A 19,124-nucleotide genomic window follows, 5' to 3' on the forward strand; every position below is an offset into this window, starting at 1 on the left:
CACTATGGTGGTCCTGGGACCATTGAATTCACTCAAGTAAGATACATACATCCTTGGGATGATGAAAACATCTATCAGTTTCTCTTTCCTGTTATTCTGGGTCCCAGATCACAGGAGAATACTGTCTCAGCAGACATGCTCAGAGGTCAGTCTTCAATTACAGAGTGGGGCAAAATTTATTTTTCTATCTCTTCTGTACTGTACCTTCAATTAAATACCAATAATCTATAAGCATGTATTTAAAATGTCAATTATACCAAAATTTTTATACATGTAATAATTTATCTGTTTCTGTGTCTCTAAAGCCATGTAAAATTATCCATGAAAAAAATGCTTCTCCGTTTATCTTTGCATAGAACTAAGGCTTTCGTAGCACATCAAGTAACGAGTTGCTATCAGCCCTCTACCTATTTCTTGTAAGATGGTCATCAGTTGAGTATGTGAGATCCTGAGACATCTTAAAAATACTTATGACATGGAATAGCTTTATTGATTCCTGAGTGGAAATTGATTACAAAGTGTGAAAAGTATCTATCAAGTGGGGTCTGGAATCTTTGTCATTGTTTAGAACTGCTCACTTCATAGCCACAACTGGAATAGAGATGGAATGTAGAGATTTATTTAGGGTAACAGTAAAATCAGGAGTCTCTTGTCTCAGTCTAAATATGAAATTCTGATAATTTTTAAAAACCTGTTTAAAGTACTTATTTTGATGATACTGATATTCTTGAAGGTCTTCTTGCCACTGAACATCTAAATGTGCAGGTTTCTTAATTTAGTTTGTTGCCCAATATGCTATCTTTGAATTTTTTTACCATACCAAAATTTGAATAAATAATAAACTTATGTATTAAATCTTAAGTTTTTAAAGGCAAACATGAGATCTGTGCAATTCTCAATTTCTCATCCAGCATTATACTTCTACTTAATACATTTTATAATCTTTATTTTTTCTGTCACACTCAGCTAATTTTTGTGTTTTTTGTAGAGACGAGGCCTCACTCTGTTACCCAGGCTAGTTTCAAGACTTCTGAGCTCAAGCGATCTACCCGCCTCAGCCTCCCAAAGTGCTGGGATTACAGGCATGCACCACTGTGTCCGGCCTCTACTTAATAAACTTTGATTACAAGTCAGTTTTTTTTAATTGATGGCTATGTAGGGTATAGGTTAGAAACATAATCATTAGCATTAAAAAATCTGTATTTAAATCTGAATTCTGATTCCATCACCCACTGACTGTAACCTTGGGCAAATTATTTACTATCTTCATCTTTAAGGAGTATCATAGTAACAGATGTCTCATACAATTATTGCAATAATTAACTGGGTTAAGGTATGTAAAGTACTACACAGTGGTTGGTTTACGTAGACAGAACGCTCAGTGAGGGGAAAAAATAGCATATGTCCAGGTGAGGATGGGGGAAGACAATTATTCCGGAGAGATATACAGTGACATTTGGCAATCTAACTTCATCAGAAAGTGACCACTTCAACATCTTTCAGAGAGAAGAATTAAAACTGACATTATGTTTTCAAAAGTGCTTGTGTTTTCATCAAAATGCTGATTGTGGGCATCACCATTCTTGCAGGTTATTTCATTCTATGGTACATATCTTAGATTTGGTACATAACAATTGGCTCATTAGCCTTCACAAGTATGACCCCTTAGGCCAGGGCTGAATTCTGTTTATCTTAAACATTTAGGGAAGTCCTACTTCAAATCCTACAGTCTGATAGCACAAAATATAAATACAAAACATACTCTCAAAACACACAAGGACACGTGTTAAGAATGTGTGTGTGTGTGTGTGTTGGTACAAAACAAAAACTTGAGGTAAAACAACACGCCCTCTGAAAAACAATTACATCTCACAAAAGATGGTGTCTGTTGGGCTTATTTCTAGCTGGAAACAAGGGACCTTCCCACTAGAGCTTGGGAATAAAATAGAAGAGCGTGTCTACATTGGTAGGCTTATGAAGGCTTTCTCAAGTTTTTTGTCTATATTACTAAGAGAGGACAAACAGACAACATTCATTTGGGACAATTATTTTCAAATTTGACTCTGATTTCTTTTCTCTCTCCCACCCAAACTATAAAGTAATCTATTACACTTTATATGACCCATTATAACACAAATCTGAAGGTTTCTTCAGTGAAATTACACAGTTAGGTCACACATCTTGTTTTCCATGATCTTATGAGTCTGAGTAGAACAAGTTTGGAATTGAGGCATGTAAGATGCAAAAGTCTTCTTACTAGAAGTTCCTAAGTTGAAATTATTTTCTACAAAGTGTGAGCAACTGTCCTGGAGAACTCTGATGTCCGTGAATAAACAGGGGGCTGGGAATGGGCACAATACTCTTGACTTGTCAGTCAAAAGCACACCACTCTCTCTCTTTTTGATTGAGGTGACCCCTAAATAATAGATAGACTTTTCATCATTATTTTCTTCAGGGAAATTTCCCTCCAATTTCAAAAGTTCATCCAATCCTTCTGAGAATGTGAGGTGTGGTGAAATTATGTTGGGACGCTGATCTGATAATATAAAAACTGCCTCGGCCTCTATCTCCCATGAGCTATTAGAGAAAGAATCCTTCAATGGAGAATTTTTGCTAGAGAAGCACTTGGTGACTGAACTATTTATAAGCCCTTGTTCTTCACCAGTTTCACTTGGTTTAGAGTTGCTGATCAGCGTGGCATATTTAACAAAGGGTTGTCTCTGGCTTTCGTCCTCATAGGTTACCTCGGTACCCTCAGCCTCAGAGAAGTTAACACTGTTGAACTGGTCACTAATACAAACAGAACCCTTTTCAAGATCTGTTGTTGAAAGTAGAGAGACCACAGTTGTTGGCACCATCTCATCTTTATTTTTCCATGATGTATCAACACTGATATCTTCTGAAATTGTTTCAGGCTCCAAAAGAAGAGGACCACATGTCACTGATGCTGTATGCTTGATAAAAAGATGCTCAAACGTTTCTGGCTAAAAGAAAAGACACATTTTAAGGCTCAATTATGTTAAAAAATTTTGCTTCATTATGTCATACTGGCAGAAATGGAAGTGTGTTAATAATAAAGAACATAAGTCAACCACAAATTAACTAGTTTTTGACTAAAATACACATATCAAAAAGCATAAGGAAGAGCCCATTTAAGATAGCATTTGAAAGTGGGACAAGACAGACTTAGACTTGAGTTCCTCCAATTCCACAACCATGAACAAGTACACTAACCTCTCTGCCTTTCAATTTCATCATCTCCAAAAATGTGCTTCATGGTATTGTGGCTAGAAATAAATTAGTGTCTGCAAGTGCTTAGCTCTCAGGAAAGACTGGTTACTGTCATTGGAAAATGCTATCTTCTGAAGATATTTTCTTCCTAATATGTTGTAGCAAATTACATTCCCACAAACTAAAAATTTTAGCCCAAAATAGAAAAAAATGGATTGAAATAAAATAAAATGACCAAAATAACTCGTCTAAAAACAGTTAAAATAACTATGTTGTGAAATAAGATATGATATGAAAGTAAAATAATTGTGTTGACTATTAAAAATTTATCTGCTGTGTACTGAGAATCTGCTTGAGACTATCTGAAAATAAGAGCTAATAATATCGTATGTTGAGAACAATGATGATGAAAGAGATGATCACGAACTGGTAAATTACTATTCCTTATAAATAACTTCACGTAAAAATATTTACTATGGACATGTGAAATGAAGACAAATACACAAGACAAATGTACATCATATTTTTTATAGAAGTGATCATATCACAAAGAAAAATCCTGCCAAGCAACTACAAATCAAGAATCTGTGGGCAAAAAGCTCAATTCATACAATGTAAACATACTGAAAAAACAAATGCAAAATAAAAAAAGCTGTTGATACATCACCTTGAAAAATTAACACAACTAAATTAAGGGCTATAGAAAATGTTTTCAGCTTATATATCATACATGTCATTTAACTTGAATTTTACAATTTTTAAACTAATAGAATTCAGATTTATTGCTTGAAATAATGGTATACCCAGCTGTTCTTCATAATGGCAAGCATATTCCACATACAATACAATTTATTTAGCATAGTTTTATACTCAAGTAAAATATGTTAGTGATTAAAAGCATAAAGGAATAAATATACCAAGCGCAAAATATAATAATGGAATAGACTTATGTAGTATTAAAATACTGCATAATGACAAATACTGAATTAATACAACTTTCCTATTATTCACAATCATAATATATGAAGAGAAAACTGTTCCTATGCCTGTTTTTTTTCCTGAAAGAAATCTATAGTTTTATAAATTTCTTCAAATATTTGCTTGCTCATTTTCTTTTTTCTTAAGGCTTCTACTATATATGCACTGAACTGTCTTAAAATTTAAATGAATCTACATATTGTCAAAAGAATTAGATGCTATCAATATGAAAACAAGGAATACATACAAAAAAAAACCATAACCATAGTCAAGATTACATATGTCCTTCAAATGATGTGTTTGATATATTTCATGCTAAAATGTCATAATCAGTAACTGTTGAAATCAAATACTGTAAATGCCTTCAAATGCATTCAGACAGAATATTTCACTTATAATTGATAAGAAGTCTCATACTCATACACTATTAAAATATGTTTTGTCAGTGAGTTATAAAACTTTATTAAAAGTATATCCATTTAAAAAATTTCACTATATGCATCCTTTTTTAAGATTTTTTTTTTTTTTTTTTATTATACTTTAGGGTTTTAGGGTACATGTGCACAATGTGCAGGTTTGTTACATATGTATCCATGTGCCATGTTGATTTCCTGCACCCATTAATTCGTCATTTAGCATTAGGTGTATCTCCTAATGCTGTCCCTCCCCCCTCCCCCCACCCCACAACAGTCCCCGGAGCGTGATGTTCCCCTTCCTGTGTCCATGAGTTCTCATTGTTCAATTCCCACCTATGAGTGAGAACATGCGGTGTTTGGTTTTTTGTCCTTGCGATAGTTTACTGAGAATGATGTTTTCCAGTTTCATCCATGTCCCTACAAAGGACACGAACTCATCATTTTTTATGGCTGCGATTTTAGAATAATCTGGGCACATATTAAATATGTGTTCAGTGGGCAGCAATTAAAGAATATCCTTTCATAACTTCACACTTAGATTTTACATTTCAATGACACCTATTAGAAGTCAAGAAGGGAAGAAAGACACATTCTTCCGGTTTTTGTAGAGTTCTTTTCTACTTTCAAATAAAACTACGAGTAACATCTAAATATAAGGGATCCATATATACATATAGATACGTATACATAATAAATTTGAATACTGAGTTCATTAAACATAGTCTTTGGTTTGGTTTGAATGTGAGCAACACAACATAATTCGTGTGCTGAATTCATAAAACTAGCAAGCAGTCTGTTTGAAAGTAGAAAAGTTCTGTCCTCACCATGACCTATTCATAAAAGCTCCAAAGAGTCTCCCTTTCTAGCATCACTGCCCATTTCCCTGCCTGCCGGAGGTCTTGGATGGTTCAGTGGAAGTAAATTAGATTTAAGTCATAATTAAACAAGAAAGCTGGACTAGAAGTCGATCCGAAGTCCCTTCTGATCCAGTCAATCTGACCTGGGTATGTAGGGTCATCCTGATATGAACTGTAACTCCCACTGTCCTGTGGCCAGCACAAACACAACTTTGGGCTTTCTTTTAACTGAAACGGAAGTTATCACTTAAGCCATTTTCAAGGATATTGAAAACTGAAATTCCCAGATTGAACCAACGTTAGATACAAAAACGCCAGGAGATAATCAAAAGAACACCCGAACAGGCTGATTTTTAGGCTGACGTGTCTATAAAGGAATCTAAAATGGAAAAGTTTGGACATAAAAATACAAACTAAATATTTTCCCTGATTCCATACTTATAATCATTGTATTTTTAAAGCTATTTGTCAGATGTTGCAGTTTTAGAGTTCACCTAATTACAGCATTGTCTACTACATATTCGATGACATTTAATAGATATGTAATGACAGCAATAGCCATAATTTTCTTAATGTTTTATGACCAGGAATATGACAAATCAAAAGCCAGAAATCATGAATACTACTTTTAAACTTTAGATGATTTGAAAATTAATCACACATCCAAACTGAACTGGACTCAAATCTATATTTTGAACCCAAATTTACACATCTATTTTAAGTACTAAATCAACATAATCCACCATATGTTAACTCTCAGAAGTTCAACTGAATTTTTTTTAGATTTGCTCCCCTTCTTCAAAATGTAAAAATCTTCTAATACTCTATAGACTGTTGGGAAGTTGGCACATTGGGTTCATCTGTAGTGATCATGATTAGACTTCAAAGAATGTCCGTTCTCTGTTTAGATAAAATAAAACAAAATAAGAAAGCAAAATAAAAAATCACTCACAAAGAAAAAGATAAAAGATTTCAAAAAACATTGTCAAGCACGGATTCTGGACTATAAATTTTTGTGTTAGGTTACAATAATGCATCCTTTTGGGAAAGGGCAAAATTTTGAACTAAGGTGGCTTCTCCCGTTTTCTTAATGAATGTTTTAATATCACACTCTAAGGGCAGCTTTAATTACCCCAGGAAGGGAAAAACTATAGGGAAATAACAGAATAGGTAAAAGGAGAGAAGAACAACGAGCTGGAAAAATTAAAAGAGGGAGAACCAACAGCAATATAGGATAGTTTGGAACAAGAAAGAATAAAAGAGGAGAGCAGTGAAAAGAAAAATAATAAAAAAAGAGAGAAAGAAGTGCTAAAAATGGTAAAGAATAGAATCACAGAACCATTCATTACCATGGGTTTTTAAAATCTAGAAATAAGATCTGAGAAATCATATGGTCCAAGTGTCTCCCGTTTTTCTGACAAAGCGATTGAGGCTGCCAAGATTATTTGCTAAAGGTTACATGGCTAATTAGAGTAGAGGGAGGACCCTGACTTAGTTCTTTTTTTTCTAGTCCAACAATCTTTCTATAACACAACGGAAGATGAAGAAGGTTGTCCCAACCACAAATAGGCAGAAGAACATGTTCTTTGTTTCCCTTTTACTACTCGCTGTGATAAAGTTCAGCTAATTAATTTATACTCTCTCCTGGTTCCTCATAACCTGAGGGCTATAAGGAACAAGAAAATAAACAAAACTGAGGTTACATTTTTAGGGGAGTGAAATACACACTTCTAAGCCCAGTAATGTGCATTTCCGGGCATAGGGGAGATGGCTACTTCTAAACAGAACTTCTAACTTGAAAATGCACCAGCTCTTCCACACATTTGGAAGGCCATCTAGCAATTTTAGGGATGCTTCTGATTCAGATCTGTAAGGATGGTGTTCTGGGAGGCCACGGGTTGTTGAGCTGCTTTATTTGGAGGCCTAGGGCTGACTGGGGAATCTAAGAGAGTTTTTACATCCCAAGGAAAAATCTATTTGTTTCTAGCTTTAGCCCCCCAAAAGGAAGTTGTTAAATGGAGTAAACTCTTGTGAAAGTTGGCATAAATGTAGACACAGGAGCATGGCTGGATAAAAGCAAACAAACAAAAAACAGAGAATGAGAAAAATATTGTAAAATAATTAAAGAATAAAAAGGAGTGGAACAAATTGAAAATGAATTAAAGGAGCTTAAAATATCTTTAAGGGAAAAACCCAGGTGATTTGGATTTAGAAGACATTTAACAAATTAGGCAGAAATGCTAAGGTAAAAAGGTGCAAAACAAAGTAAGAAAGGTAATAGTTCTTTTACACTCTAAAATTTGAATTGGAAGAAAAGCAAGGCTAATGAGTTATCATAATACATTTTCTTACAACAAAAATTCAATCTATGTTTAAGATTCTGATTTTTAAGGTATAAACAGAAATGGTATTCTGATTCAAGATGGCTGACTGAACAGGTTTCTCTCTTGTCTCTATAGAGATTCTGTTGGAATGGCAGTATGTAAATAAGTCAAATACAGACCCACCACAAAGAAGATGATCTGAGAGGGCTAATGAGAAATGAGTAATTTTCATTCATTGCTAAAAGATAGAAAACAATTGGAAGAGTGTAGATCAAAGAAGGTGAGCAAAGAAAGCTGAAGACCAGAATATATCCAGCTGCAGCTGAGGAGAAAGAAAGTTAGCCCTGCAGTATACAGTGGAGACAGTGCGTGAAGAAATGGCACGCAAATGAAGACAAGAGAACTGTGGCTGGAAACTGGGGCCTAATGGAAGTTCTGTATATGGAATGGGGCTCTTCTACTCCTCTGCTGAACATGGAAGAGCCTTCATGTAAGAACTACCCTTCACAACCAGACTGAGGGTTTGTTCTCAAAAGCAGCTAAGGAACTGTCTGGGGAGGAAGACAGCAGCCATGGAATATTGCTAGCTGAGAGCACATCTTTCCTCATCTGGCCAGAACCCTGCCTACTCACCCAGGGCAACAATCCCTGCGTATATACACTGGGCTCCCAGTCAGCCTGTCTACTGTTTCATTCCTAAACATGAAAGGAAAACAAAGGATTACCAGATATTAGGAGGAAAGTCTGAGATAATAAAAGAAAGGCCAAGATAAACAACAGGAACACATGACCTAGAAGGAACACAGAGAATTCAGGGAACAGAAGAAAAAAGAATTTTTAAAATAAAAGAACAAAAATCCTCGAATTGGTATTTCTAGCAACATTTAAGAAAATATGCATAAAACCAGAACAGAATACTCTGAGAAAGAATACTTGGAAATTTACAAAAATAATAGTATATAAAAATCCAACAGAAGCACTGGAAGAAGAGGGTGTGGCAAGGCCTCAGAATGTAACACCCACACACACACACACACACAAAACAAAGAGACAGAAAATATGAGATAAAAGGTAAGAAATGTGGAAGATCTATGCAGAGGGTCCATCATCCAACATACAGATTCTAGAAAGAGAAACAAAGAAACAAGAGGAGAGGAAATTATCAAAGAAATAATATAATTTCTTAGAATTGACAGGAGACATGGAATTGAAAATCTTTTCAAAAAATAACCACATTAAATAAAAAAAGAACCACTCCAGATTCATCATTGAAAATTCAAAACAACAAAAATGAGGAGAATATTTTTTAAAAAGGAAATTAAAAGTAAACAGTGAGGAGTAAAAATCACAATAGTATCTGACTGCTCAGAAGCAACACTGGATAATATATGTTAAGGCAGGAATTATTTCAATGTTCTCTTGGAAAGGCTTTTTCTAAGAATTGATACTCCACCAAACTAACAATCAACAATGGCAGAATAAAAGGAAGTTCAGGCATGGAGAGATGGAGACTTATCACATACTTCTTAGGAGGTTACTTAAGGGTATAGTTAAGAAAGATGAAGGAAAGGAATCCAGGAAACAGTACTAACCAGAAACCAGTTAAGGGAAAGTTTAGAGTGGTGGCTTATAGTAATTTTAGAGAAAGCCTAGTCCTGACTGAAGTAGGAGGATAGAGGAGTTCCTAAAGAGTGCACTAGAACAACGCCTCCAGGAAAGATGGGGTAGTGGCTAAAATAGGTAACATAACAGCATAGATTATATAAAGGGAAGGGAGGGAAGAGGAGGGGAAGGAGAAAGAAAGACAGCATGAAAAGAAAGAAAGAGCATGGAAGGAAGGAAGGAAGGAAGGAAGGAAGGAAGGAAGGAAGGAAGGAAGGAAGGAAAAAAAGAAAGGAAGGAAAGAAAGGAAAGAAAGACAGCATGAAAAGAAAGAAAGGAGGGAGAGAGGGATGAATGGATGAAAGAATGGAGGGAGGAAGAGGAAGGAAGGGACAATTAGAAACTTAAGGAAAAGAAAAAAGATAAAAACTAAAAATGAAGCTAACTAAAATTCGGCACAATTTTGATCAACAGGTGGAATATATCTATTTTTTTAAAAATTCCCCTTTGACATCGGAACCACTGAGAAGTGTAATCACCTATTATTAAACACTTGGTTCAGTAAGTCACAATATTTACATAATCATAACAATGCAAATTCAGTTTATTAGTTTTTCTATTTTTAAAAATAAATCACAGACAAATTACAGCACAGAACATCATATCAACCCTGACTTAAGGAAAAACATAAAGTTAGATTTAGAGATTGGAAAGTAGAGGGAGAAATGGAGGGAAGCGTAAGAGTGCTAATGTTTTTATTTAAAAAAAAAAAAAAAAAAAAGTAGGGGAGCTCCAAGAAATAATCTTCTGTTTAAAAGAACAAGAAATGGAAGTTTAAGTAGATTTTTCTGAGGCTGGAGAAATGATTACTTAAGGAATTGAAAAAAGTGACAAGACAATACGGGTAGAAGCACAAGGAGGGAAGAATGTGTGGGAGTAAATCCTCGTTATAGCCAGAAATCAATAGATACCCTCTACATTTCATAGTGGCATAAGCATATGGTTTTTAGAAATAAAAAGGTGACATACCAGAAAAACCAAAAGTCAGACAGTTAACTAAAGAGGCATTTGGAGAGCAAGACTAAGGGTAGGGAGGGGTGGAAAAGGGGACTGTCCTTTTCAAGAAGTGGTCTTCCAAACTCAAATGTTTAACTGTAACATTTCATTATTAAATCATTCACATATATTTTTTCAAAAAAATTTAAATATTGAGAAATATCATATACACGAGAGAACAAAGAGACATATACAACCATGCTTCCTGCAGCACTTTTTGTAATAAATATAAAAAAGTGTTCAAACACCTTAAACATCCTCCAGTAGAGGAATAAATGAATTGTGCTATGTTTGTATAATGGAATACTACAGACCAGTCCAAATGTGTGAACTAAATTAACTACGTCAACTTGGAGAGACCTCAAAACACAATGTTCAGAGATATTTTTGGAATAATATGAAAGGTATATTAACATTTTTAGTACTTCAAAGGATTACTGTTCATTGGTCATGGATACACACGTGAATGTAGGAAAGTATAAATGCACAAACTAGACAAATACAGGCTACATTCTTGAAATCATGGATTCATCCAGGAAGAGAAGGAGGGACCGGAAATAGTGGAACAAGCAGGACAAACTTTACCTGTAGTTTTTATTTATTTTAAAAATGAAGAAAATGCAGGAAGTTTTAAAATATTGTGTTAATATAGAGCTGTTTTCATATTGTCCTATATTTTTATATTTATATTATCTGGAAAAACTAATTTTAAAAGAGAAAAGGAAGTGGAACATACAAAAGAAAGAAGATCTGGCAGGAAATTATATTGGCAAAATTATTTTTAATCACATATGGTATTATCCTATTGTTAGCAATGTCTGGCATATAGTGGTTTTAAATAAATGTTTTCTTTTTATTTTTCTTTTAGAAATAGATTCAAACTATTGAATTTTTAAAAACACATTTGATTAACATATTTATGGATTCAGGATTTAGATTTAATATAAACCAAGGGGAAGGAGAATGACAGCTTCAAAAGTGGAATAGATTAATTTTAGGGAAGATTTTGAAAATCATGTTAGATGTCTAGAAATTACAGGTTAAGAGCACTTTCATAACAATCAATATTCAAAATATCTGAATTTGGAGAACAAATTAAAGGAAATACTTGATATAGAAATTATTACTTCCCTTAAAAAATACTGTATTTGTATTTGTATTTGAATTATTTTTAAAAACAATAGGCTCCTCTGATCTGCTTTCTTTGCAATATAGTGTGAGTTTTTGTTTGTTTGCTTATTTATTCATGATTTGGGTTACTTTCACATTTTGGCTATTATGAATAATACTGCCATGAGTATTCATATAAAAGTTCCCATGTGGATTTGCTATTTCATTTCTATTGAGTATATACCTAGGAATGAAATTACTGGGTCATATAATAATTCTATGTTTAACCTTTTGAAGAATTGTCAGACTATTTACCAAAAGAGTTGCTACTCCATTCCCACTGTCAGTATATGATAATTCTAATTTCTCTGCATTCTCACCAACACTTATTATCTGTCTCTTATTATAGCCATCCTACTGGGCATCTTGTGGTTTTTATTTGTGTTTCCCTATTATCTAATGACACTGAGCATATTTTCATTTGTGCTTCTTGGCTATTTCTATATCTTCTTTGGAGAAATGCCTATTCACATCATTTGCCCATTTTTATGGTTCTGAAATATACATAACAATATTTACCATTTGAACTATTTTTAATTGCATAATTTAGTGGCATTAAGCATATTAAGAAATACATTGTTAATATGGAACTGGTGGCACGGGTATCAATTTGAGTCAGATAGATCTGGATTTGAACCACAGATGTTACATGGACAGGCTGGGTGATCAAGACAAGCTACTGAACCACTCTGGGCCTCAGTTTTATCATCAGAAAATATAAGGCTATTAGCCCTATGAAATAATTAAATAAATAACATGAATATGAAACATAGGGTGGATGGTAACCTGTTTAGTAATATAAAGTGAGTTACACTATATTATTTTTCCTTTAAAAAGCATATTTTAGGCAGGGTGTGGTGACTCACACCTGTAAGTCCAGCACTTTGGGAGGCCAAGGTGGGTGGATCACTTGAGCCTGGGAGTTCGAGACCAGCCTGGGCAACATGACAAAACCCCGTATCTACAAAAAAATACAAAAATTAGTCGGGCGTGGTGGCACGCGCCTGTGGTCCCAGCTACTACAGGGGATGAGGTGGGAGGATCAATTGAGCCCAAGGACGTCAAGGCTGCAGTGAGCTGAGATCGCACCGCTGCACTCCAGCCTGGGTGACAGAGCAAGACCCTGTCTCAAACAGAAAAAGGTACATTTTAATTATTTAGGAGATTAAAACGACAGGCAAAAGAGAAAAGTTAATGAATTTTAGAAGATTTTTATCATTAATAAAATCTTGAAGTTATATTCTCCTTCACTCTTTAAATGTTCTATTATATTCCAAAACCTGATTTATTCCTAATAGTGTTATTTATGCACCTGGTCAGCCCTAGTAATAAACCAAGCATCCTGTGGGTTAGCTGTGCTTAAAAAATGATTTATAAGATTAGAAAGTCAAATATTTCCAGAGATTTTTAAAAAATCAGTCCTACAAATAAGAACATTCACACCCGCTGTATTTTAAAAATTCTTCACATTTCTTTAATTTGCCACAACTTGAAAAAATGTGGCAATATTTCAATCTACTTGTATATAAGGCCTGTCAGATGACCTGTGGCAGCACTGTGCACACCTCAGGGAGAGAAGGTGTGGCAGCGGGGTAGGACGTAGTCTACAAGCATTTCCTAATTCAACCTACCTCCACCCAGCAGTTCCTTTGTGCCAGGCAATTTCTGGAAAAGGGAAAAATAATTTGGTGCAGGTTTAAACTGCATTTTGCTGATGTGGGCCTGATCATTTCATGGCCCTCCTGAACATTGAGAAACCACTTCATGGTGGTCCATAGGTAAGATTTCAGAGCTTAAATGCTGAAGAGCGAGTGTTTCAGCCTCTTTTTAAGTGGCATTAAAAAGTAAGATGATCATTCCCTGAATTAATATATACCTATATAGTGAAACTGTAGCAATTTTATTTAGATAAGTATATAGGTTTTTTGATATAAAACCCTCATATTTAAGAAAAAGTCATAGTCTTCCTATTTCCAGTTGGTGGATATGCTAGGTACTGCCTTCCACATGACTTAGTGTTTGCAGGTGCTTAGCTGGACACCACATCTCTGCCTCAAAACCTAGTTAATGATTGTTCATCTACCAGATCTTGGCCCAAATGTAATTTGCTTAACTTTATCCACTCACCCCCATGGATACACTAAGCCAGGTTCCCACATTATAAGCACTCAGCACAATGGGACCCCTTCTTTCACAACATGTAGTTTACAACTATAAGGTTGTGATTGGATCATTATGTGTTATATACATGTAACAAAATTTCTCATGTGCCCCATAAATTTGTACAAAAAATGGTAATGCTATTTCCATGATAAATATATTAATGATTATCTTCCCCACTAAACTGTATGCTCAGGAGCATATAGTGTTTTTCTTATCCTTATAATGCCAGGGCATACTATGGTGACTGGTATAGGATAAGTATTCAATCATATTGAATATATGGATGAAATGAATAGAACTATTTTAGAGAGGCAAAAGGAGACAAGCTCTTCCTGTTCTACTTTCAACCCAGCCACTCTTCTCTGATCTCACTGTCTTATTTCTCTATGGTAAGAAAAATCTGTTCTCCTAGACCCTAGCAACAGCCAAGCCTTACATATAAATACTCAAATACTCACCATGTGCTTGTTGAATAAATGAATGAACGATATATATACATACGACTGAGATATCATCACAACTACACAAAATGTTACTGTATAAATTCATAGTAAAAGATAAATGAGAGAAAAAAGATTTACTTGAAAAACTCGGCAACACTGTTTTAATGAAAGGAGACTCTGGCTTAGTGGGCAACAGCACAGGTGAGGAGTGTACAGGAGTGTGGCTGATTAGACTCGGGCGAAGTGAAGTTTCTATAAAAAGAATTGTTCATATGTAAAACAACACTACTGCTGCTTCTGAAGACAGGGCATTCTTTCTCCTGCTGAAAAATTACAATTCAATCTTTTTCTTTGTTCATCATGTCTACAATATTAGTTGTTTACTTATTCATTGATAAGCTGTAGAACAGTGTTTTTCTAACTGCAAATCATAGCCATTCGAATGTTGTGAAATCGATTTAGTGTCTTGCAATCAGCATTTTTAACAAATAAAATAGAATTTTAAAACATTCTATTTCAAGCAAGAAATCTTTCATTTCGATCTTGCATATCTGTATCTATGGTGTACTAGGTTGGAAGGTAAAATGTATTTATACATTAAAAAAGCCAAAACTGCAATTACTTTTGCACCAACCTAAGTTTTTTTCACTGTGGGTCATGGCGAAGAAGAAAGAAAGAAAAAGAAGCCACTGCTATAGAGAACAGCTGCTATTGGAACAGGCTCCAAAGCCAGACAAACTGGTAAGCTAATCTTGCCTCTAAAACAAGTTACCGAACCACTATGAGCTTCAGCTTTCTCTTCCCTTCTGCAAAATAGAGAGAATAACACTTGTCCCACAGGGTAACTGAAAGAATAATAATAGTAATATAAAATACATAAATACGTAAAATAATAACTAATATTTGTTGAGACCTTACTATGTCACAAGTACCATCTTCTTTAGTCCCCCAAACAACCTAATAAGGTAAGCAGCCTGTTTTACAGAAGAGGAAACTGAAACATTGAGAATGTAAGCAAAAATCTTAATAAATGTAAGAATATGTATCTCAGTGCTTTGCACATGAAGAACAGCAGGATGAGTACCACAAATATTTGTGATGGTGTGAATTCAGAGAACTATCCACAATAAATAAAACAATACAATGCTTTAGGAACTTAAAGGGGGTAGAAATTCTTTTGAATTACACTGGTTAAAGGAAGGCTTCAGGAAAGAAGGGTCTAGAGCAGATCTTCACGTACAAGGAAGGCTCTGTGTAGGTGGATGGGAACAGTAAAGGTATCATCAAGGCCCAGGGACAGAAAAAGTCATATAGGTAGGTTGATAACAGATCATAGAAAGAGGTCATCGAGTACTATTAATAGCTTCAGGGGGCTTTAGTTTATCTCTTATATTCAAAAGGAAACCATTAAAAACTTTTAACAAATGACTAATGATAAAGATGCAATCACCGAAACTGGATAATAACCTCCAAATAAGTATTGTTTAAAAATCTGTGTATTTTGACTTGACTGAATTCTGTTTTTCCAGTTTTATGAGTGGAAAGCTAGCCTTGCTTCAAGGGACATTATGAGAATTAATAAAACATTCACTAAACTTTAGAGCTTTCTGAAAAATCCTACTATAGAAGCAAATGCAAATTATTTTATTATACTTGACTAACTCTCATAAAGTACTTGTACTTGAATGGAACTTCTGCATAAATATAAGTTTTATTATGATCATTGCATTTTTCAGATTATAATGTTTGAGGATTATATAATTTTCTAATTTATTTAAATAATTATGGAGATAATTATAGACATTAAAAATATTTATTCCAGCCTTTTGCCTAAACACAGTTTATACCAAAAAAAGTGCATCCAAATATCTGTTCTCCATCAGATTGACCCTTAACTTTCTAATATTTATTTTATTATGTACTATGACACAGAAGCAACATATGTATATTGTGAACTCTCACACGATAAACTATGCACTGAAATTTATTTCTTCCTGATTTCAAATCCCTGCATCCTGCTATTCTTGAAAATATATAATAGCAGGCATATTAAGATGAATTGAATAAAATATGAACTTTTAAATCTTAAAAACACTTAATGCTCTGTAAGTCATATGACATCTAGTTTGCAATCTTATATATTATGGGTTAAAAAAAAATTGAAAAAGTAACCTTCTGAAAATTAAGTCCTTGTGCCCAGGAACAATTCTTGGGGTTCGGAACATCTTCCCAAAACAGCTTTTTCATTCTACAAAGGATAAATAGGGCATCAAAATTAGAGAAAAACATTCATATTGAAATGTGAACAGTTAGTGAATAGACAAGCTAGAAATTAGTCCACCAGATCAACTACGCCTCCGCAGGGTCAGATGCATTTTCACGTGCTAGCCCATGAAGATTTCTACCAAACTTTTATCTAGACCACAGCTGAAAATCACTGTAGTAATAGAAATAGTCAATACTTATTGAAAGCTGTGTGCCAAGCACCATGCTAAACACTGCATAGATTTCTCTCAAAGAAATTGAAATACTAAAAATGGCCACAAAGTGGGTACCAGAAAAAATTCCACTTGATGTGGCCCCGTCAATTCACTTAACTAAAAGATAAATTCAGATTCTAAAATCTCCTCTCTCTCTTTTTTGCCTGAAGACAATGGTTTCTACAGAGATTTGGCATGTGTAAAATAACCACACTGGACTTCCCAGCACAGAGAGTATCATGGCACCCATGCCACCATCCACGGAACTCAGCCATTTGCCTGACAAGCCAAGCAGACTGGAGCCACACAGTGCTGATCTCTAAAAAGCAGAGTGCTTGCTGATCATAAATGAACTGACTGCTCCAGGTCACCACTAAAAGGCTACTTTTACCACCCACTTCACCACAAAATGTCCTTAACCCAAACTGCAGAACTCTGAAAGCCATTTTTGCCACCTCCAAGAACATACTGCCTAGGATTTCCTGTTATAAGCTTGTTGCTTCCTGAATGTACATACATTTGTTTTAAAAAAACTAAATTCTTCCTTGAAGCTATGTTGTCCTTGACAGAGCAGGAGCATCACCATCATGGACAAGCACCTCATTTTAAAATTCACCTTAATCAAAAACCACCTAAATCCAAAAGGTCATCAGCCTAATGGCTAAGGTCAGCATTACCATAAGCCACAAATAACATTTCCAACCAGAAACATTCCATCCTCCCTGACCAGAGACATGCCAGCCCCAAGATAACCCCCCTCCAGCCAAAAAGATGTCAGCCCCAAGATAACCTCCCCTCCTCCCAGAGACATTCCAACCCCACCATAAACTTCTCCCTCACACATAAACATTCCAAGCTTGTGATAAGCCCCCTCACCCTAAAACCAATATACACTCTTAGTGTGTAAGAGAAAGGGCTCCTAAACAAAAATTGGCCAGAAGCCCCTCTCAGGTTTTATCTAAAGAAAACCTGTCTTTAACTGTTAAGCTGTGTTTGGTATTTCTTTCCTCATTCTTTAACTCTTACAGTCCTAGCAAAACGGAATGCCATTTCCTGACAACAGGCCTTTCCTTTTTATGCTGTCTTAACTGTATACAGACTACATATAAAAGCACTTAGAAAACTTTAATATTCCTGATTTAGAAGGTTTTAAATCAGGGTTTGAATATGCTTAAGGACTTTTGCCATAAAGATTCTTAACCTCAAGTACAATACCTTTGGTGTGATATTAATAATGTTCCAAGCAGTAAGATGGAAGAGGAAATAATTACTGGCACAATTACATATAAACCTGCATCATTCTGGTGTTTTTCAGTATCACCTGAAAAAGAAATACAATTTACACAACTCAGAAACTTGAGGAAATATTAATTTCTTTCTGTATCAAAAATTATAGTAGACATTTTCTGAATTCATCATAAATCTCTTATTACCTTCAAAAATATAAAAATAAAAAACAAAGATAAAAACATGTGATCACATTAATAAAATAATTATTTTGTTCAGCATCATATCTACTGTAAATTAGTAAAATATTTTTTCAAATTTATTTATTTGCCATTCCTCTCCATCTGATCATTTTTACATTATAATGGGTCAAAGTGTCAAAGTTGTTATGATGACTGTCTCAGTATCTACTCCTGGACGACCCAACCTTCCACACCTGCCAATCTCTATCTTGTTCACTCCACACACACTGATTTCCTTGCTGTTTCTTGAACCACCAAGCATCCCCACTCTTTAGGGACTCTTCACACACTGTCCCTTTGCCTGGAATGCTTTTGCTATTTGTACAGTTATGTCTTCACTGAACATCATTGATAGGCTCTTGGAAACTGCAATGTTAAGTGAAATGGCAATGTATAACAAAACCTTTTTTTCCTCATCAGCATTATAATGAAACTACCTTGAACAAAATGATGTTATTCGAGGACCTCCTGTATGTCATGTTGCATAAAGTTGCAGTTTCCAAGAATCTACTGACAATATCAAGTAGGGTCTTACTGTCCTTGCAAGGTTTTACTTGAATATCATCCACCTCCATAGAAAGACCATTTCTGACTATCAACTAAAATGCCACATTTAATGCCATCCCTTTATCTTGCTTTTATTTTCTTTCATGGCACTCATTTCTATCTGACATTATATAATTATTTATTGCCCATCACTCTCAATTAGAGCACTGACATTTAAGATCCATAAGGGCAGATACTGGCCGGGCGCGGTGGCTCACGCTTGTAATCCCAGCACTTTGGGAGGCCGAGGCGGGCGGATCACGAGGTCAGGAGATCGAGACCACGGTGAAACCCTGTCTCTACTAAAAATACAAAAAATTAGCTGGGCGTGGTGGCGGGCGCCTGTAGTCCCAGCTACTCGGAGAGGCTGAGGCAGGAGAATGGCATGA

The 19,124-nt window shown here is 35.0% G+C and overlaps 1 protein-coding gene across 2 annotated transcripts in view; it reads right to left on the reverse strand.

The window, feature by feature from the left end:
- Positions 1-1,977: 1,977 nt before the first annotated feature.
- The window catches only part of LEPR (leptin receptor), a 107,063-nt gene continuing 89,916 nt past the window's right edge, over positions 1,978-19,124 (reverse strand). The window contains exons 17-19 of one of the 2 annotated variants that reach the window (XM_055233841.2): positions 17,936-18,041; positions 16,413-16,488; positions 1,978-2,984 (exon numbers count right to left, since the gene is read on the reverse strand). In XM_055233841.2, coding sequence (XP_055089816.1) covers positions 2,160-2,984; positions 16,413-16,488; positions 17,936-18,041 — 1,007 coding nt within the window. In that variant the 3' untranslated portion in view covers positions 1,978-2,159. Of the gene's footprint in view, positions 2,985-13,158; positions 13,300-16,412; positions 16,489-17,935; positions 18,042-19,124 lie in introns of those variants that run through there. The other variant, XM_055233842.2, reaches the window with a different exon arrangement.

This window comes from Symphalangus syndactylus, chromosome 19 (genome assembly GCF_028878055.3).
Source record: "Symphalangus syndactylus isolate Jambi chromosome 19, NHGRI_mSymSyn1-v2.1_pri, whole genome shotgun sequence".
Taxonomy (NCBI): Eukaryota; Metazoa; Chordata; class Mammalia; order Primates; family Hylobatidae; genus Symphalangus; species Symphalangus syndactylus.